This window comes from Chelonia mydas, chromosome 17, assembly GCF_015237465.2.
Source record: "Chelonia mydas isolate rCheMyd1 chromosome 17, rCheMyd1.pri.v2, whole genome shotgun sequence".
NCBI classification, from domain to species: domain Eukaryota; kingdom Metazoa; phylum Chordata; order Testudines; family Cheloniidae; genus Chelonia; species Chelonia mydas.
This window is the reverse complement of record NC_051257.2, coordinates 22,341,592-22,353,552: the sequence shown is the minus strand read 5'-3', so window position 1 is coordinate 22,353,552 and position 11,961 is coordinate 22,341,592. Positions and strand designations below refer to the sequence as shown.

The following is an 11,961-nucleotide window of genomic DNA, read 5'->3' as shown; positions in this document are numbered from 1 at the left end:
TCCAGTCCCTGTTCATGTCAGAGCAGAGCTCAGCTGCTGCTCCCCGTGAACAGGGGCTTGATTACGTCAGAGATCACCTCAGGCTTCACAACTCCCCAGGACAGCTGTGCTTCCCGAGTCAGGCTGGGGAACAAAGTATTCTCAGTGGCAGGAGCTCATTCTCCAAAGAGATCAGACTGAGCCGAAGCTAAGGGGTAAAGCTGCAGTACCTTTGGGGTAGCACCAGCTGGAGAGAGGAAAATCCCCGGTTTCTTTGGGGTTTTTGTCCACTTTAGTTTTGTGCAGGGCTTAGGCTCCAGTGCGACAGAAAATCTCTAGGGTGGAAAGTTTTCCTTTTTAACACATTTAATAATCGTGTCACAGCCTCTTGCCCAAATGTGTCTTCTCTTGGGAAGCTGTACAGGCCGGAGCCTGTAGGACAGGGGACTGGTGTTAAATCACTCCTAGGGTAGGGACTGTAAAGGGGGCTGCCCTGGTGATGAGCTGGGGATCCAAGGTCAGTCTCTCGCTGAGGACATGGGGAGGGACCTGTCCTATGTTGCTCCCGAGCAGCACCAGCTGGCTAGTTACTGGGCTCCACACCATCCCGCGGGATCCAAGGGCAGGTAACTGGCAGGGGACTATGACCTGGTCGACGGGGGAAAGGGGGTTGTAGGAGAGGGGCTGTCTGTTAGAATGGGACCGTGTTCTTCACTCGGGGAATGGAGGGGCCCCAGGGGAAGAGTCTGAGCCCTTGGCAAGCGGCCGCGCCCCTCCCGGGTGCGATTGTGACATGGCCGGGGGCGCAGCTCGTGGCCCCGCGGCCCCAGCCCAGCGGCGGGCGGCCATGGAGCGGCAGGAGCAGTCGGGGCCGGCGGGCGCCGCCGAGCCCGGGGAGAGCCCGGAGGCGCAGTTCCAGGCCGTGGTGCAGCGGACGCAGGTGCTGCTGCTGGCCGGCGAGACGTGGGAGGCGGACCGCGCCCGGGCCGCGCTCAGCTCCTTCGCCCACGAGGTGCTGCCCGTGGCCCGCCGCGCCGCCAGCCCCGCGCCGCCCAGCGCGCCGCCGGCCGGGCAGCTCGTCTTCTTCCTGTGCCGCGCCCCGTCGCTGCGGGGCCGGGCCGCGCGGCTGCGGGAGGTGCTGCGGGGCGTGCGGGAGCAGAGCCGCGGCGCGCCCGCCGCCCTGGTGGGGGTGATCGTGCAGCCCCGGCCGGAGGAGGAGGCGGAGGCGCGGCGCCGCCTGGAGGAGCTGCTCCTCGAGGTCTTCCAGCCGCCGGAGTCGGGGCCGGGCGCCGCGCCGCGGGTCGAGGTGCACACGGCCGTGTTCCGCCCCGGCCGGCCCGAGGGGGCCCTGGAGGTCAAGAAAGCCGCTTGCGAGGCCCTGAGGGAAGAGCCAGGTGCGGCGGGAGCTCGGGCGGCAGGGGCCGGGGCGCTGCCGGGGCTGGCGCGCAGAGGGTGGGGCGGGGACCTGGGGCGCGGGGCTGGGGCCTCTCCCTGGTCGTGCCCCCGAGCCCGGCTCTGAGGCCCCTTTGGGACGCGCTCTCAGGCCAGCTGGACACATAAAAACTAGACCAGCGTGGCCGCGTGTTGCTCAGGGCTGTGAAAAATGAGATGCCCTGAGCGGGGTCCTGGGGTCGACCCAACCCAGTGTAGACAGGGCTGGGTGGAGGGAAGAGTTCACCCATCGACTCCCTACTTCCGCAGAGAGATGGATTATCGACATCCATGGAAGAAGCCTTTAGGGGACGGAGGAAGCAGCTACGCTGTGGTGCCCCGGTGGCCCAGCTGCAGCGTGGTAGTTGTGGCCCTGTAGCAGCTGAAGTGTAGACATGCCCTTCGGTGGAAGGTGCTGGGAAGGGCGGAGTATTATCACTGTAGCCAATTTCGTCTTCAGAGAAAGCCCTGATTCCCCCAAGACCTCTCCTTCCTAGTGACGAAGAGTGACTGTGACCCCGGGCTGAGGGAAGTGCTTGAGACTTGTGCCAGTGGAACCTGGACACGGAACTGAAAATCCCACTGGACTTACTACCCCATCACTGCTCTCTGCTGGCACCCCCTAGTCTCTCAGTAGGGCTGCCTTGCAGGATCTGCTGTTTGTTTGTTTCCCCACCGTGTAACAGCCAAGAGCTCAGCCAGGCTGAATCTCTGGGATGCTGCGATTCCTAGAACAAGGGCCGGTTTTCATTGGGTAATCGAATCGTATTTCGGCTTGAGTCTTAAGCGCCAAGGTAGCTGACGTGATGCTGAGTGATCAGTGTAGACTAGAACAGGTTGTTGAGTATCCTGCCATCTTGTCGTGGCTGTACTCCACGAAGAGCTAGGTTAACTAACCCCCCACCACCTGACAAGCTGCTGAACACAACTTGGCCTCCTTGTCTGTGCTGCCCACTGCCATGCTCAGCATTTTACCTAGTTCGATTGCTACAATGGTGTGTGAACCGAGTGACGCTTCCTAGTGATGACAAACCCTGAGGGAGTGTGATGGGTAGAGGAGAAGGGTGTGGCCAGTGGGTCCATGGACTGCACGTATCTATTGGCCCATGAGGGGAAGCAGGTCCTTGGCCTCTCCTCCTGCCCCATACCCTGATGTAGTGACTACTCAGGAGATGTGTTCTGGCTGCTGTGAACTGGGATGTGAGGATTCTGTTCCTCGGACCCATGAGAATATGGCTGAGCAAGAGCCTGTTTACTCAAGCTGTGTCCTTTGTGTAGGAATGTCACCACCGGGACGTGGTCCTGGCCTACCAGCTCCCCATTTATTATGCTCTGCCCCTTTCCCCATGTCATTAATGAAGAAGTTAAACACCCAAGCCTCTGGCACCGCCATAAACCCCAACTCCTAACTGAATACTGTCCCTTTTATCATTGCTCTTTGTTCATGGTCTTTCAGGCAGTGTTTGGTTTGATTTCAAGATAGTGATGGGGAGTCTGAGATTGTGACATTAGAGGTCACTCAGTTAGTAAGGTTGGAGCGAGGTCATAGGAATACTATCAAAAGCTTGATTGCTAGACTGCAGGCAAGCCTTGATTTTTCCAGACTCCAAATATACATATTATTCAAAATTATTATGTAGTCCTGTGCCCGAAATTCACGATGAAACTGAAACGTCTCTTTGCAGCCCCCTAATTTTACTGAGTTTTATTTCTAATTTTCCCACAAGACCTTTTATATTGGGGTTTACCACTGTCGTGACCAACTCTCATTCTTACTGAGCGGGACTGTGACTGGGGTAAATGAGACATCCCAGATTTGGCTGTCGTTAATTTGCACACAGTTTAAAGGAGTGTCACAACTGGTAGGAGAAGCATGTTGGCACCAGAGGAATTTAGACTCCTTTGTTGACCGCATAGATGTGAAGCAGGGCTGCCTTCTGTCTAGTTGGCAATGGCTTTTTAACTATATGTGCTTTTTAAGCATGTTACATATGCTTGCCAGTTGTTGGTGTATTTGTATTACAGCTGAGTACTGAAACATCCACTGAATATATGTATACTCCCTTACAATATAATGGGCTGTGTCCCAGCTCTAGGCCATGGAGGGGGGCTGTGCACCAGGGTGAGGTGAGGCAAGGTGGTGTATTGTGACATAGCAAGAAAGTGTAATTTGTGATTCCTTCAGTATTAGGCAAGCAGAGGGCAGGAGAGTTCATGCTAACAGGACATGGACAGTGAGGTGCAGATGTCAGAGAACTCCCCTGCTGCTGCCACTGGCGAGCAGATCCTAAAGGATTTCCAGGTTCTGATAGAGAAGGTTGGGGGGAAGCCAGAGGTGCTGCTGGTTGGAGAGTCTCAGGAGGGAAAAGACACTCGGGCTCTGATGGCAGCTTTTGTCCAAGAATTGTTCCCGGATGCCTGCAAACCAGGAGTCAGTCCAGCAATGGCTGTGACACAGACACAGTCAGAGGCCAAGCCTGGTGCTAGCAACAGTCAATCCCAGCTCATCTTCTTCCTGTGCCGAGCTTCCTCCCTGCGGGGCAAGCAGGCCGAGGTCCAGAAGATCTTGAAGGAAGTGAAGAAGTTTAGCCGCAGAGCCCCAGCTGCCTTGGTGGGAGTCATCGTGCAGCCCAAGAAGGAAGAGGAGACAGAGGCCCGGAAGCTGATGGAGAGCGTGCTCCAGGGTGCCTTTCCTAGACAGCCGCATAAACGGGACAAGCGCGGTAGGAAGCGGGGCCAGGCGCTGGAGCTGGAGGAGGTGCAGGTGGAGGTGGAAGTTTTCATTCCAGGCCGGCCACGGGGGAAACTGGCCATCATGAAAGCCGCCTGCCGAGCTTCTGAGGCCCTGCAGCAGCGCACATCCGCAGATGTGAAGCGGGATGGTATGGACGGATGGGGGGGAAGCCAGGGAGCACGCGGGGGCAGTGGATGGAGGAGTGAAGTACATAGTGTGCAAGTGGGGAGACATTGGATGGCAGGACGAGGAAGCTGGGCATTTGGGGCCTCAGGTCACGACCATTTTATTGTTGGTTGTTGTTGTTGTTTTTTAACTGACTGAAGATGGGGGAGAGCGCTATGTGAATAATAAATGTGGGCTCTTTATAGCTCTTCTATAGCTGATTAATGTGTGGGGTAGGTGTTCCCAGCATGCCACTGTGGGCTGCTTGGGTCAGGGTCTGTAAAGCGCCCAGCACATTTTCAGGTGCCATGTAAATAATAATGATCCTGCCACACCACCTAGGCTCTAGGCCACTTTGGGAGCTGTGTGCCCCCTCAGAGAGAAATGATTCAAGGGACGGGACTCCCACTCTCCCTTGGGAGAACAGTCTGGATTCTGCCATGGTTAGACCAGAACAGTGGGTCTGGCAAAGAACCTTCTGCTTCAGAAGGCATCTTGCTGCTGCTTTGGTATTGATAATGCAACAGGAGGCTGGGGCCTTGTGACGTTCCCCTGGTGTTATCTGGACTGGAGATCTGCTAGGTCACTCCAATCCTTGACTCTGGGAGCCAGCCTTACCCTGCTCTGCTGTGAGAACCCCCACTCCTGGGCTGTTCACGCACAGCCTCTAGCATGTAAGCTGCTCCCAGCTACGTGAGTGAGCACTTTTGGCCAGCTGCTGCTTGGATTGTGCAACCGAATGACACTAGCCAATATCTCTGTTCCCAGACACAACCCTAGAAACCTCCGTCTTGCAGTGTCCGGTCATGCCTGCTGGACGCTGCAAGCTTATATGAGTTCGTCAATTTAACAAAGAAATTTATATGTACCAGGCTTGTTATCCCAAGAGGAGTCTCTGACACGCTTCAAACCAAACGCACTGCTTCAGGTAGAATAAACAAACAGATTTATTAACGACAAAGATAGATTTTAAGTGATTATAAGTCAAAACACAAGAAGTCAGATTTGGTTGAATGAAATAAAAGCAAAACGCATTCTAAGCAGATCTTAACACTTCTAGTGCCCTGACAAACTTAGATGCTTCTCACCACAGGCTGGCTGACTGCCCTCCCCTTTGATCAGCGCTTCAGTTGCTTGGTGGTGGTGTCTGTAGATGGAGGTGGAAGAGAGAGGAAGAGCATGGCAAACGTCTCTCCCTTTTATCATGTTCTTTCTTCCCTCTTGGCTTTGCCCCCCCTCCCTTCACAGTCAGGTGAACATTACCTCATCGCAGTCCCAAACTGACCAAAGGAAGGGGAGTGACTCACTCGAGAGTCCAAGAGATCCTTTGTTGCTGCCTAGGCCAGCGTCCTTTGTTCCGGTGAGGCTGGGCTGGGTTTCTTCCATACATGCCTTGATGAGGTGTGAACTGCCCCTCTGCTCTTAGAGAGTTTTTGCCTGGGCTTGCTTTAAGCCATGAGGACACATTGTCAGCTTCATAACTATATACATGAAATTATAACCTGTAACATTACTGTAACAACAATTACTATAACAACTATGCGCAGTGCATCATGAGCCTTCTGAAGACACCCGACATGACAAACTTTGCATTGGATACCACAAAATCATTTTATAAGGATGAACATGGGTGTTCCCATGAGGTACAGAACGTCACAGGCCTGTCATGGTGCTCTAAAGTCAGTTCTCATTGCTCTGAATGTTCGGTAGAACCCCTGAGTTACAAACACCTCGGGAATGGAGGTTGTGCGTAACTCTGAACAAAACATTTTGGTTCTTTCAAAAGTTTACAACTGAACATTGACTTAATACAGCTTTGAAATTTTACTGTGCAGAAGAAAAATGCTGCTGTCCCTTTATTTTTTTAGTAGTTTACGTTTAACACGGTACTGTACTGTATTCACCTTTTTTCCTTTTTTTTTGGTCTCTGCTGCTGCCTGATTGTGTACTTCCAGTTCTGGTTTGTAACTCTGGTGTTCGTAACTGAGGTTCTACTGTATCTGCTGAGGCAGCCTTCATAGCTTCCCTGTCTTCCCCTCCCCACCATTGCTGCATGTGCTGTAAGCCCCTGGAACTGGGTCATATAGTCCCTCACCTCACAGGTCCACTGCTCTGTTAATGTAGGATTTGCTGCTGAGTGCGGGGCTGTTGGCAATACGCTGTTTGGTGCCTGCTGGGTTGGAGCATGAGGAGGGGCTGTTTGGGGTTTGAGCAAGGGATGGAGAACATAAGAACGGCCATATTGGGTCAGACCAATAGTCCATCTGGCCCAGTGTCCTGTCTTCTGAGAGTGGCCAGTGCCAGATGCTTCTGAGGGAATGAACAGAACGGGGATGATCACTCGAAATTTCCCTTGTTGTCTAGTCCCAGCTTCTGGCAGTTGGAGATTTAGGAATGCCTGGAGCATGGGGTTGTGTCCCTGGCCATCTTGGTTAATAGCCGTTAATGGACCTATTCTCCATTAACGTATCTCATTTTTTTCTGAACCCAGTTATACTTTTGGCCTTCACAACATCCCTTGGCAAAGAGTTCCACAGGTTGACTGTGCATTGTCTGTTGAAGTACTTCCGTTTGTTTGTTTTAAACCTGCTGCCTATTAATTTCATCAGGTGACCCAGAGTTCTTTTGTTATGTGAAGGGGTAAATAACACTTCCTTGTTACGCTCTCTACACCAGTCATGATTTTTTGACCTCTATCATATCTCCCCTTAGTTGTCTCTTTTCTAAATTGAACAGTCCCACTCTTTTTAATCTCTCGTCATATGGAAGCTGTTCCAGACCCTGATCATTTTTGTTCCCTTCTCTCTACCTTTCCCAATTCTGATATATCCTTTTTGAGATGGGACGACCAGAACTTCATGCAGTATTCAAGGAGTGGGCATACCATGGATTTATATAATGGAGTTATGATATTTTCCACCTTTCCTGATGGTACCTAATAACCTGTTAGCTTTTTTTTTTTCACTTCAGCTACACACTGACCAAATATTTTCAGAGAACTATCCACAATCTCTCCAATATCTCTTTCTTGACCCCATTATTTTATAGCTATGGTGGGAATTATTTTTGTCAATGTGCATTACTTGTCAACATTGAATTTCATCTGCCATTTTCTTGCCCCGTCACCCAGTTTAGTGAGATTCTTTTGTAACTCTTTGCAGTCAGCTTTGGACTTAACTATTCAGTAATTTAATGTTGACCTCAAATTTGGCACCTCTGTGTTCACCCCCTGTCATGACTATGGGGAGAATGGTAGCAACCTTTATGTATGCAGTATCATAAAATCCCTCCTTGGCAGCTGTACTGGATTGCCTTATCTGTAAGGGGTTAAGCAGTTCAAATAACCTAGTTGGCACCTGACCAGAAGGACCAATGAAGAAAGAAGATACTTTCAAATCTGGGGTGGGGGAAGGATTTGTTTTTTTGTTCTGTGTGTTGTTCCCTCTCCGGAGAGAGGGAGAAGCCAAGCAGGTACAATATCTCCTGCAAATATACCTGGAATAATCCATCTGAAATCACAGAAACTGTGAGTAAGGCAAGGAAATGTGTTAGGTTATCTTTTGTTTTGGCTTGTGAATTTTTGTAAGCTACAGAGGTAGTTTTTTTCCCGTTTTTGTAACTGTGAAGCTGAGCAGAGAGGGGAATCCTCTGTGTTTTAAATCTTTTTATTACCCTGTAAAGTTACCTTCCATCCTGATTTTACAGGTGTGATTCTTTTATTTTTTTCTTTATAAATAAAGTTCTTCTTTTAAGAACCTGATTGATTTCAGTATCCTGAAGACAAAGGGTCTGGTCTGTGCTCACATTGCTAAGGCAACTGGTTGGTTATTATTCTCAAGCCTGAAGGGACTTGGGGGGGATAGGGATTCCCTTCCCTGAATTTTTGTGTCAATCACTTTGTGGTGATAGCAATACTGTCCAAGGACAAGGAAAGGAATTTGTAGCTTGGGGAAGTTTTAACCTAAACTGGTAGAATATAAACTTAAGGGGTTTTTCATTCGGGTCCCCACATCTGCACCCTAGAGTTCAGAGTGTGGGGGAACCCTGACACCCCCTTTACCAGATCATTTATGAATATGTTGAATAGCACAGTCCCAGTACAGATCCTTAGGGGACCCCACTATTTACCTCTCTTCACTATGAAAATGGACCATTTATTCCTACTTTTTAACCAGTTACTGATCCATGAGAGAATAATAAAATCTCAGGAAGTCATCTAGTTCAACCCCCTGCTCAAAGCAGAACCAATCCCCAGTTTTTGGCCCAGATCCCTAAATGGCCCCCTCAAGGATTGAGCTGACAACCCTGGGTTTGGCAGGCCAATGCTCAAAGCACTGAGCTATCCCTCTCCCCTCCTATCTCATGACTGCTTACTTTGCTTAAGAGTCTTTGGTGAGGGACCTTGTAAAAGGCTTCCTGAAACTCCAAGTATACTATATCCACTGGATCACCCTTGACCATGTTTTTTGACACCCCATTTGCTTGGTACCAATGTTAGGTTTACTGGCCTGTAATTGTCAGGATTGCTCTGGAGCATTTTTTAGAAATTGGCATTCCATTAGTTACCCTCCAATCATCTGATACAGAAGCTGATTTAAGCAAAAGGTTATATAACACAATTAGAAAAGGAGGACTTGTGGCACCTTAGAGACTAACAAATATATTTGAGCATAAGCTTTCGTGAGCTACAGCTCACTTCATCGGATGCATGCAGTGAAAAATACAATAGGAGGATTTTATATACACAGAGAACATGAAACAATGGGTGTTACCATACACACTGTAACGAGAGTGATCAGGTAAGATGAGCTATTACCAGCAGGAGAGAAAAGAAAAAGGAAAAAAAAACCTTTTGTGGTGATAATCAAGGTGGGCCATTTCCGGCAGTTGACAAGAACGTGCGAGGAACAGAAGGGGGGAAAAAACATGGGGAAATAGTTTTATTTTGTGTAATGACACATCCACTCCCAGTCTTCATTCAAGCCTAATTTAATTTGCATCCGATGAAGTGAGCTCTAGCTCATGAAAGCTTATGCTCAAATTTGTTCGTCTCTAAGGTGCCACAAGTCCTCCTTTTCTTATAACACAGTTAGTAATTCTGCAATTTCATATTTAAACTCCTTCAGAACTCTTGGGTGAATACTATCTGGTCCTGGTGACCTACTACTTTTTAATTTATCAGTTTGTTCCCAAACCTCCTCTATTCATACCTCAGTCTGGGCCAGTTCCTCAGATTTGTCACTGAAAAATAATGGCTCACATGTGAGGATCCCCTCCATATCATGTGCAGTGAAGATCGATGCAAACAATTCATTTAGCATCTCCACATTGGCTTGTCTATTTCTGATGTCCTTACATTTTTTTGCTGTTAGTGTTTGTGTATTTAGCTAGTTGCTCTTAGATTCTCTCTTGGCCTGCCTTATTATACTTTTACACTTGACATGCCAGAGTTTATGCTCCTTTCTATTTTCCTCACTAGGATTTGACTTCCAGTTTTTAAAGGAGGCATGTCTTTTTGTCTCTAACTGCCTCTTTTACTCTACTGTTTAGCCATGGTGGCATTTTTTTGGTCCTCTTACTGCTTTTTTTGATGTGGGGTATACATTTAGTTTGAACCTCTATTATGCTATTTTAAAATAATCTCCATGCAGTTTGCAGGCTTTGCACCCTTGTGACTGTACCTTTTAATTTCCGTTTAACTGGCTTCCTCATTTTTGTGTAGTTCCCCTTTGTGAAATTAAATGCTGCTGCAATGGGTTTCTTTGGCATTTTTCCCCCTACAAGGATGTTAAATTTAATTACATTATAGTCACTATTACTGAGCTATATCACCTCTTGGACCAGATACCGTGTGCCACTTAGGACTAAATGAAGAATTGTCTATCATATTGTGGGGTCCAGGACTAGCTGCTCCAAGAAATGATGTCTAGAAATTTTATCTCTGCATCCATTCCTAAAATGACATATGCCCAGTCAGTATGGGGATGGTTGAAATCCCCCATTATTATTGCGTTTTCTGCCTTGGGAGGGACATTCAGGGCCCGGCGGGTGGCTCAAAAGGGGGAAGAGGGACTGTTCCAGGTTGTTCTCTCTTCTTACGAAGGAGAGTTGCCCACCAGTTCATTTCTATCTGTGGCCCATCAACCTTGGGGTAGACTCATGGGGTCTCACGTAGCAGTTCTCAGTTACACTAAGAACAGTGTGGAGGAGCAAGTGCTAACTGCGGAACAGCCCCTTCTTGAGCAGTAGTGTCAAGTTGTATGGCCCTAAGTACTGGCATCTAAAAGCTGCTTTGTGCCCTGCTACTCCTGACCCATCAGTGTTCGCTAAGGACATGCATGTGTAGAAGGCTCTGTCCTCTTCCTGTGCAGGAGGCTGTCCCAGCTCAGGTGGGAAGAGATTTCATTTTAAGCAGGTGGGGGACTGGTACCCATATAGACAGTGCAATGCAGGACCTGGGAGATTTAGTGGTGACACATCTACAGGCTGCCATGCCCCTTTTTTGTCTTTCAGGAAGGATAAAGAGATCAATTATCAGAGGGGTAGGCGTGTTAGTCTGGATTTGTAAAAGCGGCAGAGTCCTGTGGCACTTTATAGACTAACAGACGTATTGGAGCATAAGCTTTCGTGAGTGAATACCCACTTCGTCGGATGCAGGTAGTGGAAATTTCCAGAGGCAGGTATAAATATGCAAGCAAGAATCAGGCTGAGGATAACGAGGTTAGTTCAATCAGGGAGGATGAGGCCCTCTTCTAGCAGTTGAGGTGTGAACACCACGGGAGGAGACGCTGTTTTTGTCGTTGGTGAGCCAGTCACAGTCTGTGTTTTATCGTGAGCTGATGGTGTCCAATTTGCAAATGAACTGAAGCTCAGCAGTTTCTCTTTGAAGTCTGGTCCTGAAGTTTTTCTGCTGCAGGACAGCTGCCTTTACATCTGCTATTGTGTGTCCAGGGAGGTTGAAGTGTTCTCCTACAGGTTTTTGTATATTGCCATTCCTAATATCTGATTTGTGTCCATTTGTCCTTTTACGTAGGGACTGTCCAGTTTGGCCGATGTACATAGCAGAGGGGCATTGCTGGCACATGATGGCGTAGATTACATTGGTGGACGTGCAGGTGAATGAACCGGTGATGGTGTGGCGGATCTGGCTAGGTCCTGTGATGGTGTCGCTGGTGTAGATATGTGGGCAGAGTTGGCATCGAGGTTTGTTGCATGGTGTTAGAGTTAGCGTTAGAGTTACTATGGTGCGGTGTGTAGTTGCTGGTGAGAATATGCTTCAGGTTGGCGGGTTGTCTGTGGGCAAGGACTGGCCTGCCTCCCAAGCCTGTGTTGCCGGCACCCAGTGCCAGAGGCGAAAAACAGCAAGGTTCGTTGCCTGGTGTGCGTCACCCAATAATCACAACGGGGTGGAGAAGCAGAAAAGTTTATTTGCAGCTGCAACAAGGTACAGGGAGAATAGAATCTCAAATCCTGCACACAGAGCAGGAAGTTACACAGGCTTTTATACATCCTTTCTTCAGCATACTTATCCAATAGCAAGCTGCCGTAAGTGTCCATATAGCCAGCCAATCCAGTTACCAGCTAGTTCCCTTGTTCTCTGTACCATCTGTTAAACCATACATAAAGCTGCTTTATTCAGCATTGTTCTTCCA

At 49.1% G+C, this 11,961-nt stretch overlaps 1 protein-coding gene across 1 annotated transcript; it reads left to right on the top strand.

The window, feature by feature from the left end:
* Positions 1-702: 702 nt before the first annotated feature.
* Positions 703-10,831, top strand: LOC102940977. The gene is made up of 4 exons (XM_037880829.2): positions 703-1,373; positions 2,867-2,892; positions 3,635-4,351; positions 10,823-10,831. Exons 1-4 carry the CDS (start codon positions 773-775, stop codon positions 10,829-10,831), a joined length of 1,353 nt encoding a protein of 450 aa, XP_037736757.1. The 5' UTR covers positions 703-772.
* The last annotated feature ends 1,130 nt before the right edge of the window (positions 10,832-11,961 follow it).